At 49.7% G+C, this 24,389-nt stretch overlaps 2 protein-coding genes across 17 annotated transcripts in view; one reads left to right on the top strand and one right to left on the bottom strand.

The window, feature by feature from the left end:
* Positions 1 to 24,389, bottom strand: part of LOC125950597 (peripheral plasma membrane protein CASK) — a 220,564-nt gene that overhangs the window by 119,439 nt on the left and 76,736 nt on the right. For 2 of the 16 annotated variants that reach the window (XM_049678748.1, XM_049678749.1), the window contains exon 1: positions 2,460 to 3,373. The exons of the other annotated variants lie outside the window; for them this stretch is intronic. The gene's annotated coding sequence lies outside the window, so the exon portion shown is untranslated. Of the gene's footprint in view, positions 1 to 2,459; positions 3,374 to 24,389 lie in introns of those variants that run through there. 16 annotated transcript variants of the gene reach the window in all.
* Positions 21,967 to 24,389, top strand: part of LOC125950603 (alkaline phosphatase-like) — a 4,457-nt gene continuing 2,034 nt past the window's right edge. The window contains exons 1-4 of the mRNA XM_049678755.1: positions 21,967 to 22,103; positions 22,270 to 22,625; positions 22,753 to 22,945; positions 23,765 to 23,937. Of these exons, the coding sequence (XP_049534712.1) occupies positions 22,001 to 22,103; positions 22,270 to 22,625; positions 22,753 to 22,945; positions 23,765 to 23,937 (825 nt within the window). The 5' untranslated portion in view covers positions 21,967 to 22,000. The remainder of the gene's footprint in view (positions 22,104 to 22,269; positions 22,626 to 22,752; positions 22,946 to 23,764; positions 23,938 to 24,389) is intronic.

Genomic DNA, 24,389 nt, shown 5'->3' with positions numbered 1-24,389 from the left:
GAAGGTTAACCTTTTGCGCCCATTTATGTGTGACGCGCGCGAGCGGGAAAAATGATCCCGATATCCTGGCGGTGACGACGACGACAACGACGACGACGAGGAATGGTACGAAAAGGTGAAAACCCGTCCCGGTCAACGCACTACTGAACCACCGCGACCAGAGCTTCGGGCGCAGTGTGTCGGTTCACAAAGCTCCAACAAGGCTCCGGGCCTTTAACTCCATTTTATTATTCAACTTCTAGCGCAACCCACGGAACAATGGGAATATTTTAATCCGAACGGACGACCCAGCGGTTGCTGCGGTTGGCGATAGGGGTTGCGTTGAGCGAACAGCCGCTCGGAGGTGTCTCGAGTAACCGGGCGGTGATGATGACCGATCGACCGACCGTAAACAGGTTGGCCAGTGGTTCGCAGTGTTAGAGGTTGGCGCGTCCTGTGGACATCAATTCGTCTATCGTGGACAAACCGTGTACTGGTTCTTGTCCCAAAGGAATACATCAAGGTAGACTATGACATGGCAACAACTTCTCGTTGTACTGCTGAGTATTCTTGTGTCTTCCCTGGTATTGGGTTGCTACGACTGTACGCGTCTTAGCAACCTTTGCCACAATTCAATTAAATACCATTCCAAGTGCAGCACTTTTGTGTTTCTAGCATGTTCCAAATACGCAAGAATCCCGAGAACGCTTAAAGGATCGAAAAGACGAGCGAAGAAGCCACTCCGTGAAACCGTGTCCCTTACTCGACTGGCTCTATGAATCGTCTACAAAACGCAGCATCCACGGTGGTTGTTTTTGCTGCAACAACAGCACCACCATGCTGCTCGCTGCTCCTTTGGTCCACCGCTTCTACAGGATATCGTGGCCACAGCGACCACAAAGTACGGCCGCACAGCGAGCGCTGCAACCTTGAACAACGGAGCAAACCACCACTTTCCCTCCATTGTGCACACAATTCAAAGTTTTCCACATCCACACGCCAGGCAGGCACGCGGCCATTGAGGTCGGTTTTTGGGTAAAGAGTTTTGCGCTTCCGCTCCATTTTCATTCTATTTTTATGTGTGCGTGTGTGTGTGTGTGGATAGGGGGGTTATTTGTCCGTTCGCCTTCAGTGGCGGAAGGGCTGTGGTGAGGTGTTACAGTGGTTGCCACCGCTCCCCAGCTCTTTGTCTTACTTTCGATGTCGGAGAAAAAGTTGGAGTTTCTGCTCGCGCTACATACATTTTGTCCGCCATCATAAAAAAAAACCGCACAACCTCCGTGCGTTCGCGCTGGTGAGTCGCTCCGTGGTTTTTCCCGCATGTTATGAAGCAAAGTTTTCCTGAAAGCCTAAAACTCGAGAACATCCTTTTCTGGAGGGGCAATTTGGGAAGCTCATGTGGTAGCGCACACACAGATCCGTCGGTAGCATCTGCTTCCTGGGTACCAGCGGGAATGCTACGGTCTCCACGGTCAGGCCCCAGAATCAACCCGTTGTTGCGCAAAAGCGCGATTATTGGTCTCGGCTGCGCTCGAGTACGAATGTTGGTTTCTAGCCGCGAACCGCAGGCAACTCGATTTTGCGGCAAGCGTTGCCATGGGACGTCCACGAGAGTCGCCCAAACGGAGTTACCAGTGAAAATGGTTCTATCTACGAGTGGTTGTTGTCAGAGAATCATTGCTGGTGGAGTGGAACATGGGACACCCCGGGGTTTTCCCTGTTGAGAGGCAGCGAGCAAAGGGCATTGGAAGATGGTGGAACCAACCCGAACGACTCACAAACACGAGCAACTGAGCGCGCTCACAAATCCACAATCGATGTCAGGCACATCCACACGCATTCCGACGCACAATACGCGCACACTGCTGCCGCCACGCGCTGCTGGTGGAGAGACCTTGTGCTACATCGTTATCTTCTGGTAAACCCCCTCCCCCTTGCTGTTCCTGTGTAGTCCTGTGACACGCTGTGTGGGAGGCTGCTGCTACTGCTGCTCGCGATGATTCGAGAGGGCCTAAAGCACGCACGCACACAGATACACATAGAAACACCGAGAAATACGCACACACATACACAAGTACATCGTTGGTGGAACAGCCTAGCCGTGGTGGAGCTTTCACGTGGGACAGGGACATTATTGGATGGGGCAATGTTCAACAGTAAAAAGCTCTACGTGCCAGTGATCCACAACCGCATCGCCGATTGGGATCGAACACCAGCACCGAACGCGGATTGTCTTCACGCTCTGTCCTCGGCTGTGTGCTCAGTGAGGATATGCGACCTCGCGGAACATCCTCGTGAAACCAGGCGGAACCAAGCACGACCAAGGATGTTTACGTGGCGCCGCAAGTGTTTGTGTGCTGGAATCCAACCAGCCAGAAGCGGTTGTGTTCGTGCAGGAACGTGGAAGCACACGTTGCACGGACAACGGATCCCCGTTGAACAATCGCTGAACGTGATTGGCGTGTGGTATGGTATGGTACCTCCGCTTCCGCTCCGTCCTCCGTCTAGCTGCTTGCCCGTGATCGACGACGATGACCATGTTGCGCGGCCATGGTTGAACCATGGTTTCGGTCACGGACCACACACAACACTTCACAAACGATCGGAAAACAATCGAAACGCGGAAACATAATGTTGGCCAGGCGGTGGAAACATAAATAAACGAGAGAAATCACAGTAGACGGTGCGGTTCAACAGGCCCGTCATTCGATTCCCTTAAAAAACTTAAAGCAAAACGGCCACCGCAAGCACAACGTTCGTGCTGCTGCTGTTCTGCCTGCCTGGCCAAGCTTAGCCCGGGGTTTTTTGTTGGTGGTGGGCACCCTTTCGGTTGAAGGGCTTCCGCTGAACTGAACACAGCCAACGTGTTCTGGATGAGGAGCAAGCAAGAATCCTAGAATCCTCCCGTAGGTGGTGGTACCGCGTGGTTCGGCTACCTCCGTCGAGAACACAGTGCTGCTGGTGGTACTACTGCTACTCCTGCCACTGCTCCTGCTCCTGCTGCTGCACACCGCACTACTGCTGTTGCTACTACTGCTGCACACGCACACACCTACCGTCTCGGACACGGAATTGCGAGAGCGACACGAGGGTGAGAGGAGGTTTCCTGGGGGGTTGGGGAAAGACTGGGAGTCGTCGTCCCTGTTTCACGGATGCTGCTGAGCTACAGCCACCGTGTACACTACCTCACGCCGTATGCGTTACAGCGCGAAAACGGGACACACCGCACCGAACCACGGGGTCGAATCGTAGGTCTGTCGGGTTGCTACGTTCGTATCACACTTGTTCTTGCTCACGCGACCGAATGGCTGGCCTACTGCTGATGCTGGTGCTGCTGCCGCTGCTGCTTGACAGAAATATTGGGAGCAATCATCTTTCTCCGAGTCAATCGTTCTCGTTCTCAACACACACTCTCTCTCTTTCTCTGTGTCTCTCTCGCTCGCTCGCTCGTTTCTCTAATCAACATCCTGTTAGCATCGGCGCAGACTCCCAGTCCAGATGCTCTCCCGCTCTGTCGTCATCTCGCAACCACATCCTTGTAACATCCTTTTGTTGCTCTCATTCCGAGAATACTCAGCAGCCAAGCGTTCTACTTCATTCAATACTAAGGATCCGACCATAAAGTCACAAAGAAATGTCGCTGATGAGAGCGAACCTGCTAGGGAGACCAAGAGCAATCCTGTGTTCCGTCCAGCATCCGGCGGGAACATGAGCAAGGGTCGCCACGTATGGATGTTTCGCACCACTACATATACTAGAGGTGGCTCCACTCTCGGGAAGGCTGGCTGGCTCCATCGCGGACTATCTCTTCAATATCTCACTCTTTCTCTCTATCTCTCTGTGGCTTCGCTCTTTCTCTTCGCTCTTCGCTTGCTCTTTCGATCCGACGACTGCCTTCTTCCCTTTCCAGGTGACCTTTTGCTCGCCTCCTGCTGTGTATGCTCCGGTGCTCCTGCCAAGAGCCTAGAGAGATCGGAAAATGTTGCCTAGACGACGGAAACCTGAGCAGAGGACCTGCGCACTCACTACCGAGCTGAGCTGAGAGGATGCTGGATGCTGTGAGTAGCAGTAGTAGGCAGTATTAGTAGAAGTTTGATGAGAAAATCACGAAACCGAACCGAGCCCATCGAGGACGATGATTCCCGAGCCGCCGAGAGAGAAGATTCTGGAGGGTCGGGTAGGCTGTCACTGCAGTCATCGCCACCGTCATCGTGGCCGTCATCATCATCGTCCATGGAGAGGCTGCGAAAGCTCCGATCTGCGACATCAACCTTCAACCAGCAACACGCACACATCAAAAGCGAAAAGGCTTTTCCGTGTCGACGAACAATGTTCGTGCGCTCTTCGCTACCGGATGATGGACGATTGGACACCCGCGCGCACTTGCCAGTCGTAGCTCGTTTTCAACTACAGGTGGCGGTGCTGGCCAAATCACGGACACACACACACAAACCCCTTTAACAACGCACACGCTCGTGTACAAATACCGACGCAAAAGCAAGGGCGCAAAGGAACGCGTCTCGCGTGTGTGGGCTCTAGAATGGCGCACTCGGCGCCAAACGCTGTGTTCTCTGGAGCAGCAGCAACAGCAGCAGCAGCAGCCAGTCGAAAAGCTTGTCACCACCGATTTCGATTTCCATTTTCACATTCCACCACCACCAACAGGCCGGTCCTTGTTCGCCGCTGGATGGCCCAGATTGTTCAACCTAAAAGACAAAATGTCAGCTGATCACGTGGAATGAAAATGACGCGGTGTGCCTACCAGCCAGCACCGTAGATTCTATAGCGAACCCGCTACTGCAGCAGTGACAGATGCAGCAGGTGCACCACAATATTCAGCCCCCCGCCAGGCCTACTGTGCATCGAACGAAATATAGTGAGCGAAATGAATCATCAAACTAAAAAAAAAGAGAAAACATGAAATTAAAAAATTGAACAAAAGAAACATTCAGAACACCCGCATGCGGGTAGACAGCGCTCGCCATTGGCACGTAGCTGCTGCTGGTGGTGGTGACCTACCTCATCGATATCGACCCAGATTCCAGGTGTGAAGCCATTTGTCGAGTTTGCATTCGCGAGAATCTGAACTGACGGCTTATCGTGCTGCTCCCTAGACCTAGACCACCTCGGAGATGACCTTTCGAAAGTTGCCGAAAGTACATCATGGCGCACACACACACACACACAGACGCTGATGGCAAAATAGATAAATCTTTCAGTATTGCAAAGGGCAGCCACCGGCCGTCTAACGCACTAAAGCGAGTTGCGAAAGTTGCGGCGGTTGCAATGTCACACCATCGCGTTACCCTATCATACACGATCTTGGGGAGAAAATCGATAAATCAACAACCTACCTAGAGGTTCAGGAACGGAGAAAGGGTCGCGGGTTGACATGGAGTCGCTGATGATGGAGGGACGACGAATTAAAACGTCGCAACATCGACCGTGGCCGTGTGGGAAGCGAAACAAAGCGAGTGTCAGTGTGACATAGAGAAAGAGAGAGAGAGACAGAGAAAGGGCCGTACGTGATTCAACAGGCACCCGGGCACCCCAAAAACCACACGGAGACAGACACACAATGCGCGCCTTATGCGCGCATCTTCTTTTGTGGAAGGAAACGAAGACGACGCGCCAGGAGGAAAACACCGTCACCGTCAATCACGCGGCAACACGAAAACCGCAGGACAAGAGATAAGAATGGGAATTACTCTTTCACTCCCCCACTTCCTTCCCCCCCCCTCCGCCTCCTTTGCGACACATTCGCTCGCACGCCCACCACCTTGCGCTTCCATCAATTCATCAGCATCCGCTACGTCATGCCGCATCGCTCCTTGATGTGTGTGTGTGTCTGTGTGTTGCCACAACACACGCAGAGAGAGAGATTTGCGCCGGAAAGTTCTCGGTGTATCACAATCCCCCGCCCCCTCCATCCCAACTTTCCTTCCCTAGTGCTGCGAAGAATAACGCCCAGTAAACAAGCCAGAAAAACGGGCGACGGGGACCACCCCTTTCTTCACTTTCCATCACACAAGACTTGTGCTCCAGCATCCGCATCAAAGTGCCACCAGCACCACCACCACCACCACCCCTACCACCACCAATCGGTTCACGGTGCGAAATGAGCGACGTTTGGTTACCCCCTCCCCCCCCCCTGTTCACGCTCCCCACCGTTCGTCGACCGCCTTGATCTTCGCTTCAAGCGCGGCACAACATTAAACGAACATTATTATCCTTCATTATGGGGAGTTATTTAAGTCATAATTCTCCTCCCCACCCATCTTCGTGGAAAGGTTGGGGGAGAGGAAGGAAATGCAAAGAAGAGCGCCCATGGCATGGGTTCCGATGGATCCTCGCAGCAACAACAACAACAGCAACCGAAACCAAAACCAACCAACCAAAAACCACGACCAAAGCAACTCCCCGGGCCGGAATGGCGCGATGGATGTGTTTCGACTTTTTTGATGGCTTTTAAATGATCCAACCGACGCCTTAACGTTCATGACGTGTGCATGTGCGTGTGTGTGTGTCCGTGTGTGTGTGTGTGCCTCATACCCCATACCTTGCTGCTACACACTCGCAGCCCATTTTCATCGCAGTCTTAACGCTGACTCTTGCTCTGTGACGTTCGCGCGGTACGCACACAATAAGATAATGAGCATTTTTGTGATCGAATTTCGGGGGGGCAGCGCAACGCAGCAGGCACTGGCTGCTGCTGTTTATGTTGGCTGTGTTGTGTTGGTTGCCGCCCGCTAATGCCGACCGAATGTCAGATAAAATGTCAGAAAGTCATCTACCGACGGAGAAGTAGGCAGTGAAAGCGACCAGGCGTCTCCATCATGAGTGCTCCGGTTTTTCCAGGCTTATCGCACGCGGCGAAGGAACGGCTAACGGTTGCTGCCTTGCTACTGCCTTCTCCACGTCCCGCCCCACCACCACTTTACCCACCCCCCGGACACCGTGTGACATTTTCCTTTAAACTCTTTTTAAAGCGTAATTACTGTTTCATTGATTTTGATCCGCCCGCTACCAACAACGATCAGCACCAACCTTTACCCTTGTGCCACACCAACCCTTCCCCTCCCCGGGGGTGGGTCGGTGAAACTGTTTTCTGGGTTTTCCCTTTTTTATTTCCTTCTGGCTAAGCGCAGCGATGGCGAACCAAAAGAAACCCAAATCTGCCACCAACAACAGTGCTACCCCCGCAACGCGAACGCACCGATACTCCGGATTTTTCCGGTTGCCGTTTTGGCATGGCACCCCTTTCCACCGCGATTCCTATCTACCCATCGCTGGCACTGGTGGGGCCGAAGGTTCGATCGGCAAACGATGGCACACATTTTTACAGCGTGCGCGAACCCAGGCCCGGGACCGGCGTCACTTCTGTTTCACATTTTACACACCCACCGGCGCAGCGTTATCCGACCGATGATGCCGCCACTCCAGGCCTGTGAGTGGCCTCCCGGCCGCTTAACAAGACACATCTTAAGTGCTCGAATTTGTTGCGCAACCAACAGCCATTATAAACTGATTGAAATTTAATGAAGTCTAAACAAACTACCGTTGAACGAGCCGGTGGTGGTGGGATGGTGCAGATCGGAGATCAGGAAGGTGCGTTGTGGTCGTGGGCTGGTTCGACTTTTACACCCCACCCCCTGGCCTGGCACCAGCCGTCGCGAGAAGATGGTTTGCTTTGATGTTTTGCTGCCAGCTGAAGCCGCACGGAAATGGGCTTAGCGATAGGCCGACTCTTGGAGAGGTGTAAGAAGGGGGTGCTGCGGTGCGTTCGCTACCTCCCGATGTCCTTTTTTATCGACCAGCGGGGGCGTGATCGCAATGAGCTAACGATGGATGGATTTGCTTGGCCTTGTTTGTGTCGTTAGTTTGGCCAGAAGCCTTTCACGCTTATTTCAAAACCGCAGAACGTATGCCCGAGTATCATGCGATTCGTGGTACTTAATATGGAATAGAGTGATTGAAATTGTTGGATTAACTGATATCACCGTTGGATGGTGGAGGTGCACAGCATTATCGAATGCTCTCCGGGGTTTGATTTCGATGGAACGTGACGTAAGCTTGCTCTGAAACCACATTCGCGGCTAGTTTTGGATTTTAAAGCATACCTTAAACAGTTAACGAGAGAGTCAGTGTGTGACCATTTTGTGGTTTAATTCATTGCTTTAATTAAGTACATAATCGAACATTCTGTACTATGAGTCAGCTATGCTGATGATGCTCAAAAAATGTACGTTAAAATAACAAAACTGCTTCAATACACCAATGTTCAATATGAAAAAATATTCATTGCGTAAACACTTTAAGAAAGAAATCGAACTTTGCAGAGACGAAACATTGTTTTATCCCAACACATAATAACTTTGACAAAGTGAAGCATACGAGCACTTCAACAAGTTTCACGAGCCCCACCACCAAGGCCTGCTCTGCTGGTTATTATTAATTCCAATTTCTACTCGCTTGCCAGACGAACGGAACACTTCTTCAGCAGTAGGCTCGTCAGAAGGCCGTTGCCCGTGCCAACGAGCTTCTCTCTTCCTCTCCCTGTTCATGACCACCCACCACTGCAAAAACTTCCAACGGCTTCACAGATTGCGTGGCACTAAAACATTCACTACCGACCGACTGACACTGCAGCCCTGCGTAACGTAATAAACAAGTGTTTACGCTTCCTTAAAACTGTTTCTCGTAAAACGGACACATTAAGAGATTTTTGGGAGACGGGCACAACGGGCCCAATTACCATGGCAATTGCATGGTGCGTATGGTGTGGCCTGCTCGAGGAAATAGCGCTCGGGAAGGTAAGTGGTTGGTACTGCCAAGGAGGTGGCAAGGACTGGTAAAGAAAGACGATTAACGCGAAAGAGGCACCGTACACCATATACGGGGCCATGCTTTCGCCCCAGATTGGACGTCGAAACTATGCCAACAGTGGCAGAAATCAGAGAGCGCTCCGTGCGCTCCTGTGTGCTGTAAAGGTGCGTATGGTGCTTCAATTTGACTCACTGTAGGGGTCATTCTACTTGAAGTTTTATGTGCGGGGATGAAGGTGTGCCGACTTCAGTTGTTTAATTAAATGATGAAACAAATTCAACGGTTCGATAGCAGTACACAGAACGTCAATCCAGTTTCGTTTAACCTTCTCCTTCTCGGTTTTTCACGTGATTATGATTTATAAATACCTGGTTATGGAGTTGTTTCAGTTCTTTCTCCAGATGCATATCCAGAAGTGATGTACTCTTACCTGAAATGAAACAAAAAAAGTGAAATTTTAAACTTTTTGTTATCGATTTACATGTTAACTTTTTTCAAACAATCAACATTTCTGTGGTCCTTGATTTCGGCAGGAAAATCTCATTCAGGATAGTGAAAATCAGTTACAAAACCAAAAACGAAGAGTGGAAAAATCTTTTTAATCTATTCCTCTATCCATTAGTACAAAATGCACTAAAACACTTTCCATTGTAACTAGTCCATTAACGAGCGGTTGAAACATTCCCTTTCTCGTTCCTCACAGGTCAAAAAAGGCTCAGCTTTTAGCAGCCATCGAACGATAGTGCGAAACAGTAATAATTCCATTTTTCCACAGTCGAGCGTTTGACTAAAAGCATACATTTGCTCAAATTAATAACGGACCACAAGCTCTCGATACCAACTGGGCCAGTTTAATCTACGACCCACCCCCTTTCCCGAGTACCCGAGCACAGAATTGCTGTTTCTTTGGCGATTACCGTCATCACTTTCCCGGACAACGGATGCAGGAAATTTTGCCACCGAATCCGGCACCAAAAATTCACCAACCAGAATGATGCCTTCGGATTTGGATAGCGTGGTGAAAAAAAACTTTCCAGAGGAAGAGCCGTAGTGTCCGGAATACTACCTAATCAGCACAGTAGCGAGCGAGACCGTACTAACTCCGAGTAGGGGGTGCGGACCAGATACGGTCAGAGCCCCTTGGTCAGAGTGAAAAACTTGTTTTCCCTTGGACGCATTTGAACGCAAGCTGCAGCTGCTGCAGGAACCGCACAGTTCCGCTTTCGCTCTAGTGCAGGTTTTTGAACCGTTTTTCGGGCATTCGGAATGTCTTCTTGGAATGAACTATTTCCACTAGCTAGCCACGCCGCTATAGCCCGAGGAAAGGCAAACAAAACCGAATAAATCTCGCTCGAATCGCAGCGCGTTTCCCTTTGCTATCATTACGAAACCTTCGAGCGCCACGCCGCGTTTCTGGTTTGCTGACTTCGTTTAAATAAGCTTGCACAAAAATGCACCATCCATTTGTCGATGTTTTACAGCAAACTTTCACTCCTCAACTTTACAGCGTATATAAGAAAAACCTGGAGAACCGACTAAATAGCAAATATCATTGGAGCGGAAAGATATGATTGCTCTACCAACACGATCCCTTGAGTAATCATATGAGGACGCCGAGAGAAATGTTGTTTCAGACAACACAAACACTATACGCTTCCCAAAACCGTTGCATGTTGCATAAACATGTTCGACGACTCCATTATCGACATTAAAGCACATTTTGCATCTCAATAACGCAATGGTGGCTGATTGCTGTGGTATTGTGGCTGGGGTACAACGAACGTTATGCTTCGTATCCGATTGCTGCATGCTTTGAAGCCATATTCCGTTTCACTAAATTCGATCAAACCGCGTTCCCCGGAATATGTCCACGAAAAGTTTCCCATCCCATCATGCTCCATCATCCACAGAGAGAGAGATGGCAGTGGCAGTGACAGAAGTTGGTTGAAAATGCATTCATCGCACAGCATTACCGAAGCATAAGTTACCCAAAAAAACCCCAGGCACACACACATACACACACATATGGCACAAATTTACGTGGCTGCAAATATTGCTTCTCGCAGCAACAATGCAGCACCTTCATCTCGCCAGCAGCAACCCTTTTCGGCGCACTCCGTATCATCATCATCATCATCATCATCATCATCATTCCGTAGAGGGTAGTCTCCCTCACAAGTTTAGGACAAAGTTTCAGCAGCTCTCCTCATCGTTACTCGTCACGGCAGCACGATTTCTCGTCGTTGCTTACATGCCTCGGACATGATGATGGTTTCTTGCGGGATGGGGTTCAAACAAACGCAAAGCTGGAAACGTAATTTCACATTTGCATAAGTCCCCGGCAGCTGCAGTGCCACTATACTGTGTCTCTAACCGCAGACTGAATTCGTTCGTTCATTCAAACAGCAGCAGCAGCAATAGCAGCATCAGCAGCAGTAGCAGCAGCAGCAAGAGCGGTGCAGAAGAAAGAATGTGCAACCGGCGCGCGTGTGTGTGTGTGTGTGTTTGTTCTCATACACTAAGGCGAATATGTTTGAGGAGCTGCTAGCATAATATGGATGCCATAGTGCGCCCCACGTCAGCAACCGTGCGTCTATGTTTGCGCGCGTTCAAATAATCGGACGAATTTTCCACCGAAACCATCTACACACCATTCTCCTACATTCTCCATCGTCCATCGCCCATCATCAGCTGAACAATGATCTCCGGGGAATGGAGAAAATGTAGCAGAGACAGCAGCAGCAGCAGCAACAACAAAAAACCGCAATTTTTCGTCCACAGTTTTGGCTCCACGACCACACCACAATAAAAAAAAACACACACACACAACCCTTCATATGACAGCGCGTTGAATGAACTGCATCTGCTTATTTTCGGTGCAACAATGGCCATTCCTCGTTGGGACGTTCGATGGTTGAATGGTATAATCATTTACCGCCGTTTCTAGTGCTCTGGTGAGGTCGTTGAAACTTTTACGCGCAATATGCGCATCATTTGGTGTGGTTAAAGACAACAACAGGCACCTCGCCGTTGCCCTCTTATTATGTTGCTTTTTATTTTCTCCCATCGATTTGCATATCATTCCGCCAACAAAGGGCAAACGTGAAGCGATATCTCCATAAAGTCCTACTCAAACAAGTTTTAGACCGAACGGAAAGAACCAACCGACCGACCAACGACAGCGAGCCACTTAAACCGTCTGCTGAGCTTCCGTGTTGCACCCGTTGGACCGTGAGAAGTGTGCATAAATTTGCTCCACCAGACTAGGACTGCAAATGTGTGTTCAACCAGGGGGAGGGGTGTGCTGTTGGCTCGCTAGAGTTACCGGTTTACATGACAGATACAAACTGGAGGAAATTAAATGTAACACCATCTGAATCGATGACACCTTCCGTTCAGTTTCCCAGAGGAAATGTAAAATCTGACAGCCAGCAGAGCCAGAGGCGGTACCTGTTGACACCGCTCAAATACCGTCCAGCAGGGTTTGCCAACGGTTTCTTGAAGCAGAAACAGCCACACACACACACACACACACACACACACACACACACACACACACACATACGGCCAGTGCACAGCGAGCCGGAGAAGGCACCACAAAGCAGGAAGCAGCATACCGGTTGCATGGTAACCGATATCACTGGACAGAAACCCTACCAATTAGGCTTGTCTGCGTATTGCAGTTCGGTTTGCAGTAAGCCACCACATATGCCATCGGTCCGGAAGGTGGTACGTAGTAGGCCGTGGTCCAGGAGAGCTTATTATATTATCCTCATCATTCGTTTAATGCTGCACTCCTCCTGTCTCTGCGGGAATTGTACGAACGCAAATGCAATTGCCTCTGCTGCTGTTGCTGCTGATGGACATCATATGTGCCGCCAGTGAGTGAGTGAATCACTGGAATCAATCCTGGTACCACGAACGGAATTGTAGTATTCCATCACAACTCCAAGCACAACGTTCGAATGTGTGTGTAGTGTGTGCATATCTGAATTCTGATTTCAGTCTCCGTTCTGAACGGCGCTCGTTCGCTTCTATAATCGCTTCGATAAAAAGTAATTACAACCCAACACACGACACACGACTGCTGACGACACCAAGACCGGGAGGCGACCACCGTCGCGAGCAACAATGCGGGGTGTCCCCATTACTCGGCCCTCACCAGACCAGACCACCGAGTGGCGAGAGAGTATGTAAAAGTGTAACAATGTAAGCCAGCATCAAGTAAATTAATTGCAATGACTATCGATATCAATTTCTAACGCATCATAATGCGCACCAGCACCACCACGGGGCGGCACTCCTTGTCCTTCTCCTCCTCCACCTTCTCCTTCGTGTTCGCTTTTATCCAAGCCGAACGCAAGGCATCAAAGGCATCAGAGGTTTATCCTTTAATGAAATCTCCTTTACGGCCGCTACTTCGAGCTGCTGATGCACGCCAGTGCCGTTTGCGCCAGAGCTCTAGAAGCTTACGCGAAAAACCCGAGGAGTGACCGGGGGGGGAGCCCACTTAAAACTTACACCAATACCCGTACACGGCAACGAGTGAGGAAACCCGGGGTTCGACCCTTTCTACCCTGCCAAAAAGGAGCACGGAACGCACTGTTGTGTGAGGTGTTAGGGGGGGGCGCCGCAACGTCCGATGGCGGCGGCGATGAGCAAGCAGATTATCATCCATTTTCTTTTTATGCATCTTACAATAGGGGATGAGGAAGGTTGCTGAGAAGAAGCTGCGCACCTTCTTCACCTTGCGCCTTTTCGGGGAGAGGGGAGAGTGGATGAGCATTATTTCGCTTTTCGGTTGCTCACCACCCGTCCACCCACCCCCTTGTCTCGCTCCCTTTCCCTTTTACTCACCCTTAAAGGTGTTGTGCTGCCGGAATGGTGTTCGATCGGCATTCAACAGGCCGACCCCCAGTCACGAGGCGGCCACCATACCATCAAAGGCTCAATGATGGCCACCCTCAGTGGTAGCACACAGGCACACGTACACCCCCCCCAACAATCACCGCGATTAATGCCACTTAAAGGTGCAACATAGCCTTTTTGGGAGGGGCTGGGCTGTAGCATAAACCCGTTGAATCAACTTTAACTGTTTGTCAACTAATTAAAGCTAATGGTGGATGATTATAATAAGCCATTTCTAACCCCCTCTCTTCTGCTCCTCAAATGTTTCCTCACTCGGCCTGCCGATGTGTTGTCTTTGCACCGATTTTCGGTCTTCGTCCGTCACGCGTACTGTTCCACCGAAGGAAGAAGGAGCTCTCCCTCTCGCAAAGCATCGGAGGTGGCGGCGTGGTGGCGCTTATCTTTCGATAAGGAAATTGATTAAACTTTGACCGAACTCACGCGCGTGGTGCTAGTGTGGTGCCTCTTTCCTCTTCTTCCTCTCGCGCGTTATGAAGGTAATTTATGCTCAAAATATTTGGCGCCTGCCGTTTTGTGAAACAGTCATGGGCGCCGGAGAGGGGTGGCCGGATAGCCCTCCCCCTCCCCCTCCCTCTACACCATCGGGCTTGCTGGCCCGAAAGCCGACCGTAATTGGACCGTTCGATGCGAAAACCTCGTTCGGAACATGCCGAACACCGAAATGATGTTGATAATAAATAATTCTGCTTCATCCTGTGGCACCACCGGTTCTGGTCGTCTGGTGTTCCGGCAACCGTGTTTTGTGTAAAATCAAGCAGCAACTTAGAAGTTTTTATTGAAATTTGAATTTTTAATTACTTTCGATGGTTATTTCAATTTTCCAGCGGCAATAATGGCGGCCGAAGGGTTAACATCTCTACACCTACCTAAGTTTTGATGTTCCATCAGACATCAGGGCGCCAGGGTTGCCTCGTTACCTTGGTAACAATTGTAAACGATCAGCAACATACTTGATGAGATAGGTAACCGGGCAGGTACATGTGAAGCACATGAAAGTGTTGCTCTCAAATGTCACAGCGGCTGTGACATGTTCATTATTTATAGTAGCAAGAAATAGAGGTGAATGTCAAAGTTTATGCTCGTTATCAATATGAACTCTTCACAATAAAATAATGTTCCTTACTGTGCGTTGTTTATTCCATTCAGTTGTGAGTTATCATGTGTTAACATATGGATGTCATCAAAAAGATACATCAGATACATTTTACAGCTTCGCTTACATAAAGTGGAATATAGTGGAAGCCAACAACCATGATTGCATGGTATGAATGGTGTTTGTGGTGCCGATGCTTCAACAGCTAATAATGTTCAGTTATGTTCAGTTTTCGATGATTCCCCGTACGGCCTTTGATGGCGCTCCAAATGATAATGTAAAATCTGAAAATTTGAAAACTGAACAGGAAAACAAAAAAAATATAGGAAAACATACAACGTACATACCTACTTTGTAATGGGTGCAACAACTGCACCACAACACTCGCATTGCAACATAAAAATGCATTGTAGCAACGGCCATGCGTCCGTTATCCTGATGCATTCGGCAAGCAAAAACGGCATATCCATCACAAAGCGACACCACTGGCAGATCGAGCCAAATGGATCGAGCTCCTCCTGCTGGCGTCCGGATTTAAGCACATTTTACCTCCCCCCCCCCCCCCTCCACTCCCACGGTTTTTCACCGATAGGGCTACACTGCGTCGACGGATTTGACAAATGGTTTCTGTTATACTCTGATGATCATTTAATATTTCATCACACGGGGTTCTCGACAACGAGACATCTTTTCGCTGAAAAACAAAACACAAAAAAACACGCGCGCACACACACACACAAACATACAAATCCCAAATGTTGTGGCGGTGGTTCAAATTAATATTATTGCCAGAGCGCGGTACGCGTGTGTTAGCTCAGGGCCAGCGCCGCCAGTGCCGAACTTTTCGGTGACCAACAGACAAAACACATCGTACCACCGTGTACCACCACCGCCGTCGTGATATGCAATGCAAATTTAATACGATGTGATATGATATGATTAGAGAGATGCGACGTTATGCATCATCCCTACGTTCTCGAGCGGCGAAATAGGAAAGGAAACAAAACAAACATTGTGACCGTGTGCTAATGCTGATTGTGCTGCAGCAGCAGCAGCATTTGCTGTTCGTTCCTGACGTTCCTGTCAGAGCCGCGCCACTCCACGAACGCGGTGCCGTTTCTGGCCTGAACCGGATAAGTGGTTTGCAGTTCAAACAAAGTAATATTTATGATAACCACATCGGGCCACATTAATGTGTGTGTTTAACAGACGTTCTGCCAATGCTGGCGGTGGAACGTACCGGCCCACCGACCGCTGATTTTGAAATCTGAATCTAATTTTGGCATAATTAGCACATTTGGCCTTAATGCTTTCGGCATATGCACTTCCCCAATCAAACATCCGGCCGCCAGTAATTAAGCGGCGATACAAACGATCAGCATCAATTCGCTGTCGATGATATAATCGTTCTTAAATAACATTTCCATTTCCTGGCCACTGACATGCAAATGGTTTGTGGCGAACTAGTAAATGGACCTCCGGGTACGGTTGCTGCTGCGGATGACTGTCGCTGTCAGGACAGTTAATACGCCGCTAGAAGCCTTTTGCTGGCCGTTGCAGTAAAAAAAAGGCTGCAAACATTGCAAACATAAAACTATCGAGCAAACGAATCGTTATAAAAAAGTGATACCGTTATAAGAAAGTGTATAAAACGTATACTATACCTCAATTGGAAGGGGGAAAAGAAACATAAAGCTGAACAACGGATTCGACTGAGGGAACTGCACAATGGAAGTGACGCGACCGTTGACATTGCACATTTCGGGAACCCAAAACCCAAACCAAAGCATAGCACGCCGTAGCTCTCTGCATATCGGAACGAGAGAAACCTGCATCCTTGCAGCAGCACAACACGGCCAGGTCCCAGGCGGATTCTCACAAACGACTGCATTCAACACGAGCACGGCGTAGTAGTAGCGAGAAGGAGGATGCGACAAAATCTAACCTAGAAAAACGGCGAACGGCACTCAAGAAAAAAAATGACTAGAAGAAAGAAGACCTCCTTCTCTTCGACACCATCATCGTCGGTGTCTCGAAGCACGTGCCGGACGGACAGCCTGAAGTGCTTGCGGATGCAAGGTCCAAGAACCTCGCCATTCGCCAGAACATTCGGTCAAATCCCCTCCTAGTTTGGACTTCGTGTTCTTTTTTTTCTACATCTACAGCGCACACTAAGGCCAGTTGCCGAGTGCTCACTTTATGTAAACTACCCCCTCCCCACGAACGAACCAGCCACGGTCGCAGGACACAGTCCCTTAAGGTCACTGGAGACTAGGGAACTGTTGGTAGGTTCCATGACTTTCGAATGATATCACCAGAAGAAGGTCAACAACGGGACCACAAAACCCGGGGAATGTTTGGGGAATTGAAATATGAAGCTATCATCAGGCACAAACGGACACACAAACACACACATAGACACACACACACATAAAAAAAGGAGTTCCCAAAATTAGCTCCGTGCAGCTTAGATTAGAAGTTGAATGAAGATGTACGATGCATCAACGTCAACACGGTTACAAAACACAGCAGCCCTGGCACGACGTTACATTTGCTCGGAATTATGCCCATTTTCTCCGACCAGTCCAGTCCAGCCCAGTCCAGTCCAGAGATGATCTTGGATGCTGCTATCCTTCAGTAAAGCCATTTCGACGAAGCAAACTTCCTACCAAATCTGTCCAACCAGATTCCTGGTGCTGTTGCTGTTGCTGCTGCTGCTTCGAAAGGTGTCCGATGCATTCACCAGCAAAAAGGGGGCTTAGCTGGAAAAGCGGCCTTTGTGAAACGCAACATGGGGCCCTTGAGGGCCTCCGGGAATACGAGGGATGGATGTGTATATCTTGACGAATTCCGGTGTAACTTCAAAATCCTCGAAGCTACTGACGGAGCTAGGCACAAGAACTGGCAGCAAGTAAGGCGCACCTGCGTTCGTCTGCGATTGGCCAGAGCGGTATAGGCACCGCTACCATAAGCCATCTTACGTATCCAGGTGCCAGTCACTTGCCATACCACCGGCGGACCACCACGACAGCCGACCACCGACCAGCCAGCAAACGATTCACATTACATCCTAAGGCCATAAGCGCATAATCCGAACGTACGGCTGTGCATCGCGTATACATTGTGCGTTGCTAGGGAGCGGTGGTGGTTGGTGGTGGTCGACTACTGTGTGAGGCTGTCGAAAAGTCGTCCATTAGTGACAGCTTACACGCGCGTTGCCCACTGGCAACTGGCTTCATCCGTTTGCAATATTCACGTTCTAGGGTAATTAATTAGTGATTCTCTTGCGCCAAACCAGCATGGAAAATGGAGAGGGGAAGCGAGCGAGAGAGAGAAATAGAGTAGAGAACCGAACCGGGGCCGGGACATGCCCGTGAGTGGTTCTTCATAATGTTCCGCATACTCATTGTTCCAATCCCTTGGTTGCTTGCTGCACAATCCGATCTGCTGCAATATGCACGCACGCATTCACGTTGCGTTTCAGGAACGCACACGAACCGCGGTGCACCATGCACGGACGCGGCCAAAGTGTGTCCGTCATCGATACCCACCCGCCGGCTTTGGTGAACGCTGGAAGCTGGAGGACATTTTTCCCGTCACCTCATGTGGACGTATTGTGTGGATGTGTGTGTGGCATATATGGGAATTTGGGGCGTGGGCTAGTACCACCGTGCGTGGTTTGGGTTTGCGGAATTTGATAAACCCATAGGATGCACCTCGCGTGCCATCAAAGCCATCACCGATACGCGACCATCACCGGACATCAAACCGCTTTGAACGGCTATTGTAATATGCTTTAAATATTAAATCAAAAGATATCATATTCATGAAATGGAAGTGCGCGAGCGCTCGCGCGCGTGAGTGTGTGTGTGTGTGTGTGTGTGTGTGAGTGTGTGCAGCTTCCTAGTGTCTCCAGGAGAGCGCGTATCCGTACACGGACTAGATAGCGTTACATCATATCATACATTAATTTGATTAAATTTTCAAAATAACACCAGTCCGTCCCATCGCTTTCTGGTGCATTATTGAGCCGAGTGAGTGAAGTGGCCGCCACCCCTCCCCACATAACATCCCACCATGGGTCCAAAACTTCAAGAAGATCAAAGTGTTTGTAATTAAGATTTTGGTATAATTGCGTCGCGTCACTTTTTATTTAAAGATCGCATCCTCGCACGGCTACAAGCAAGTGCTGAGTAATGGGATGTTGTATAACCTTCCCCTTTGGTACATCCGTGGTGCAAGATAAGACGTTGTAAGAGCCATCATCGAAACATATCACGCCTGGTACGAATGCACGGTGTCAGTGCAAGTTGATGCAGCAACTTTTTTCCGCCTCGTCTCGATTCTCCATTTATGGCTACCTCATTCACGAGCCACTCTTATCGGGCGCCTTACCCTCCTCCTCCTCCTCCTTTTCCTCTTCCTCGTACCCAGTATTTATTGTCTACGCGAGCCACACCTTTCACGTGCTGCTCATGAGGCACATGAGCCTGAACCAAGCCTTGGCCCGATGATGATGATATAAAAACGTGCCAGTACACCGTAAACGCTGAACATTACGATTCATCCCTTCAAACAATAGACAATCACGAGCCAAGTCATATAAGGCGATAAGAAGTTGTTTTGTGAACGTCTGGTGCCTTCGAATGCACGTGCACCCCTCCCCCCTTGATACCATTACCATGATAAGCCTACCATGTGGTCGATGTACCGGATTCATCATAACGCTACCACGAAGCAGTTTTTCGTCACAAGATTTTCAGTTAAACTTCCACCCAAAAAACAACGCCACCAACAAGGTTGATTAGAATGCACACTATGCACGCCGGTACGCGATGGCATAAGATGCCAAGGAGTGCTGCAGCAGCAGCAGCAGCGTTGTATGCATGTTTGACTCCATTTGGCTCCGCGATGCGTAGATTATGCTGACACAAACTAGTGTGCACCAAGTTTACCCACATGAAATGGGCGCGCACCAGGACAAACAATCTGCTTGCCAGACGTGCACGACGTTGGGGCAAGCGTTACCACTCCTCATGCTACGAAGACCGTTGCACCTCATGTGGGCGACAATGGAGAACAAGAATCCTTTAAGTTACTTCAAACGCTTTTAAATTTCTACCGGGAACGGTTCTTCTGCTCAACGGCGTCGCTACTCGCGAGCTCAAAAACGTGTGTGAAAATGTGATGCACAAAAAAAAAACAAGAACGGTAGTGGCGGCATACACGGCTACCACAGGATTGGTTCAATATTATGCTTTACATCACGGTTGCTAACAGCGGAACCACCACCGCGGCATAGGAATAGAGCAACCCGTGCACGATACGATACGAAGCGAATCGCTTCAACCGTGTGCATTGCGGTTCCAGTGGCTCTTAGCGCCAAGTGGTGTTGGAAATGTTTTGCACAACTCCGGTTCACTCCGGTTTCATTTCCTGTACCTTATTGGAATATGAAGCGCAGCACACAAACCGTGCACAACAAACAGCTCACAACATTCCGTATCCCCGGAGGAGGGTGGAAAAATGCTCGTCTGTTTGGACTATGTGCAGTGAAGCTCTCTCAGTTCTGCTCCGTACCCTCGATTGCAAATTGAATAATGGTTAACAACACCTTCAAACTCGGCGTCATGAGCGAGCACAAACCCTTGTTAAAGCACAAAATGCAAGGATTTTATTTCTCGTTTCCAAATTAGCCTTACACGTTCGATGAAGCAGTAGAGAGTTTATGATCTTAGTCGCAATCAAGAGACATCCAATATTGCATGTTTCCTTCGCTGTCCATTAGCGCATCCCGTTTTTAGAAACGTTTGGCAAAGAAACCCCGGAAACAAAATTGCTAAACTATTTGCTTTTATAACGAAGCTATTATTGAATTTGAATGATCAAAACCTTAACAATATCGATTCAATAGACGAAACAGAATGTTTTCGTAATTTTCATTTCATAACCGACCCAGCCAAATTTCAAATTTCAATTTTAAAAGGTACTGTTTTATAACTTGCGTAACACATACTTTCGTATCAGGTACTACAACCGACTAGCGACTATGGTCTGCCACAGAAGATTCCGCCAACGATTGCGTTCGAGTGCCGTCGGCCTCCAAGACGTAATTCCTGCTATTCTGGCGTCAATGTCGATGCTGTCCCTCCATCTTGATTTGGGGCTCTACAACCTCTCTATCCATCCGGAAGGTCTAAGAAGACTTTACGGGCTGGGTCATCGTCTGGCATTCTCGCCATTCTACTTCCTGAACACATCTAGACCTCGATAAATTCAAAACAGTATAATCCCAATTTTCGTTCTTCCAGCTAACGAAAGCATTTGGCAGCCGTTGCAATCAATTCAATTCATATATTACCAAAGCAGAGACGTCATCACTGTTAAGGCTGTACTGTGTTCGTTTGTAACAAATATATTATTTTGGTAGTTTTGATTTAAAAAAAAAATTGAGAACAAATGAAACCCATTTATGCAGCTATAATACGTGTTCAGCAATTTGTAGTTCCTCAATTCTTTATCCTCTTAATTGTAAATTTGTCATCAAAACATTGAAGGTTCTGCAAATCCGAACAGCAGCTCTATCATTGACCGTTGCCAAGAAACGAAGCTACACAAACATCCAATTATAACACGCGCTCTCCACCGAGCCCCAGAGAACGACCAAACCCATCAGATGAGACTGTCCGGCGATGATTCGTACATTCGCCCCTACCCGCTAGCCAGCTATCAAATTCAGAGCAGTTAGAAACACGTCGAGCGCGTCGCTTTACGAAAACCGTGCTCTGAACAACCCTGACCCTACCTCAACATCCGCAATCATCAGCGATGAGTGACTCAACTGACCGGCAAGCGCCAACCAACAGAAACACACCCGATCCAAATGTAGCCAGTACAGCCCGAAAGAATCTCAACTCCTCCAACCACTGCATTATCATGCAAAGATACGAGCTCGGTGCCGTCTTATCGATAAGTATTCGGTTCGGTTTCGGTAAAGCCATCGTCGCCGTCGCCACCGTCGCCGCATATAAAAGCCGCATCAATCGGGCCAATCAGCTGACCAACACACGGGGAACAGTCCACCAGACTTCTACAAGGAGCGACTCTCCAGGCTCGCGGTAATCGTTCCGTGGCTATACCTTCGTTTCCGCAAACGAGCTGTGAAGTGATCGAATGGCGACGATGGTGAATGTGTTGCGCGCGTGCCTGTTCCTGGTTAGCGTTGGCCTCGTTTTGACTTCGCCGGTTGCATCGCGTCACCGGCAGGAAGCAGACGGTAAGTAAGCATGCATTCCGGTTCGGATCTCTCTCACCGTTGATGATGATGTGACTTCATTTGCGGTGACGGGGCGCCGCCACTCGCAGCAAGAACGTGAAAGTTTATTTTGTGGTCACGTTTCTTCTCATCAAAAATCACATACACACATAACACACATTCACAGACACCGGCGCCGACACAGAGGCAGAGTATGATCCGATGCATCCGCAGCGGTTCCTGTTCGAACCGGCACCGCCAAACCGGTCCAAGCGTTCGCCCGGCAAGGCTTCCATGCCAAAGCTTCGCTTCGAACCACCGTCTGCGGTCGAGCATCATGCCCAGTACTGGCACAACATCGCGCAGGACACCCTCGACCGGCAGCTGCACAAAGATCGCCTCAACCGGAAGGTGGCCAAGAATGTAATCATGTTTTTGGGCGACGGACTCTCGATACCGACGCTGGCCGCAACCCGGGTCTATCTCGGTGACGAGGCGACCGAACTATCCTTCGAGCGCTTTCCCTACGTCGGTCTGTCTAAGGTAATGGGAATGCTGATGCCGGCGCGCGCAACCACCAAAAAGCCAACCGACCCGGCCACATGCACCGCCGGCGGTTGACGGGCCCCTGTGGATTGATTGAATCAAATATTCATTCCACCTTACGCAGACGTACTGTGCCAACGTGCAGGTGGCCGACTCAGCTTGCACCGCTACCGCCTATCTGGCCGGCGTAAAGGCGAACTATGGCACGATTGGACTGTCGGCAGCGGCGGCCCTCGGTGACTGTAGCGCCCAGAACGACACGGCCAACCATGTGCACTCGATTGCAAAATGGGCCCAGGATGCTGGCCTATCCACCGGTACGTACGGATACTATCCCCATCATCCTCGTCATCGTCATCAGCCTCTCTCTCTCTCTCTCTCTTCATTGAGTGATCGTTTCCCATGAGCAGCACACAAACACAAACCGCTTATCGCACTGTCCAGGCCCTGTCTAAGACAAGAAGAGCAACAACAAAAAACGCAAAATCCAAACCTCTTTGGCAACAAACACACGCTTCATCATCCTTCCGGTAACCAACGACCAGCGTGTGGCACTGTCATTCGTCAATCATTCGTCACATTGTGTCAACTTATTCTTCGCTTTTTGTAGCGTCCGCGCAGCTCGGTTCGCATGAGTTCTCGGCCATATAGATATAGGGCCTCGAACCGACGGCCAGCCGACGAGAAAACGATGGCGGATGGTACCGAGTACCGAGTTCCCGTTTTGTTGTTGGATGATTATATGACATTCATCTCGTGGTGGTCGGTTGGTAACTAAATGTCAAACCCATCCACGACGTGCTCGCTTGATGTGCGGCCTCCCGCTACAGGCATGCACAACCACTGACTACCGACCGTCGGATTAGATATGACCAACACAGCACGTCGTACACGATGATGCGCTGTATCGTTATCGGTCAGCGCGCGACAGAGTTGGGATGCCAATCAAGGGGAGATCTCGGCAGAGGTTTGGTTAGTTTGGCTCCATCCCCCTTTCCACGATTTTCGATTACACCCGCTTCTAAGCTTCCAATCATATCCCGGATTGTCTTATCAATTACCTTCCAGCCGGTTCAACGTTCAACCTTCATTTGCATTTGTCCTCTCATTTGTGCAACAAATGTTGTTGCCCACAGGGTTTGTCACCACGACCGAGGTAACGAATGCATCGCCCGCCGGTATGTACGCGCACACGGCCAATCGGAACTGGGAACACAACGGTGCGATCGAACGGGACGGGCATGATCCAACCGTTTGCCAAGACATTGCGACGCAGCTCATCCACGGCGAGGTCGGTCGAAAGATGCGAGTAAGTAGCAAGTACGGTGGACGGTAAATAGTAAAAGTCGGAAGTACGGTGTAAGTGTTACCCGTAACTTCATCCTTGCTGCTACCAACGGCCGGGGCCGGGACCACCACATACCGACCGTGGTGCGGTTTGGTCGGAGTGGGTTTCAATCGAGAGAAATGGAAAAAGGGGAAGCGTTAGTGCTGGTCACCAAAGGCAACGAGAGTGTTAAAACATGGTTCGCATACCCCCCCCACGCGCATACCATTACAGCACAACGTTGTGCATTTTATGTGCCAGAAGATGGCACTCCGTCGTGGTTAACAACGTGGCTGAGATATCTAGTCAGTCTCGGGAGGGGCCAGGGAAATGGGAAATCACCAATCCGGACCGACCAACTGCAGCTCAACCGGGCTGGTGCACCTGCCGTGCGGGAACGAGCTTTTTGCTAACCGCACAGAGCTACTACTTAC

Source organism: Anopheles darlingi, chromosome 2 (genome assembly GCF_943734745.1).
Source record: "Anopheles darlingi chromosome 2, idAnoDarlMG_H_01, whole genome shotgun sequence".
In the NCBI taxonomy this organism is placed as follows: Eukaryota; Metazoa; Arthropoda; class Insecta; order Diptera; family Culicidae; genus Anopheles; species Anopheles darlingi.
This window is presented reverse-complemented; position numbering and strand designations above follow the sequence as displayed.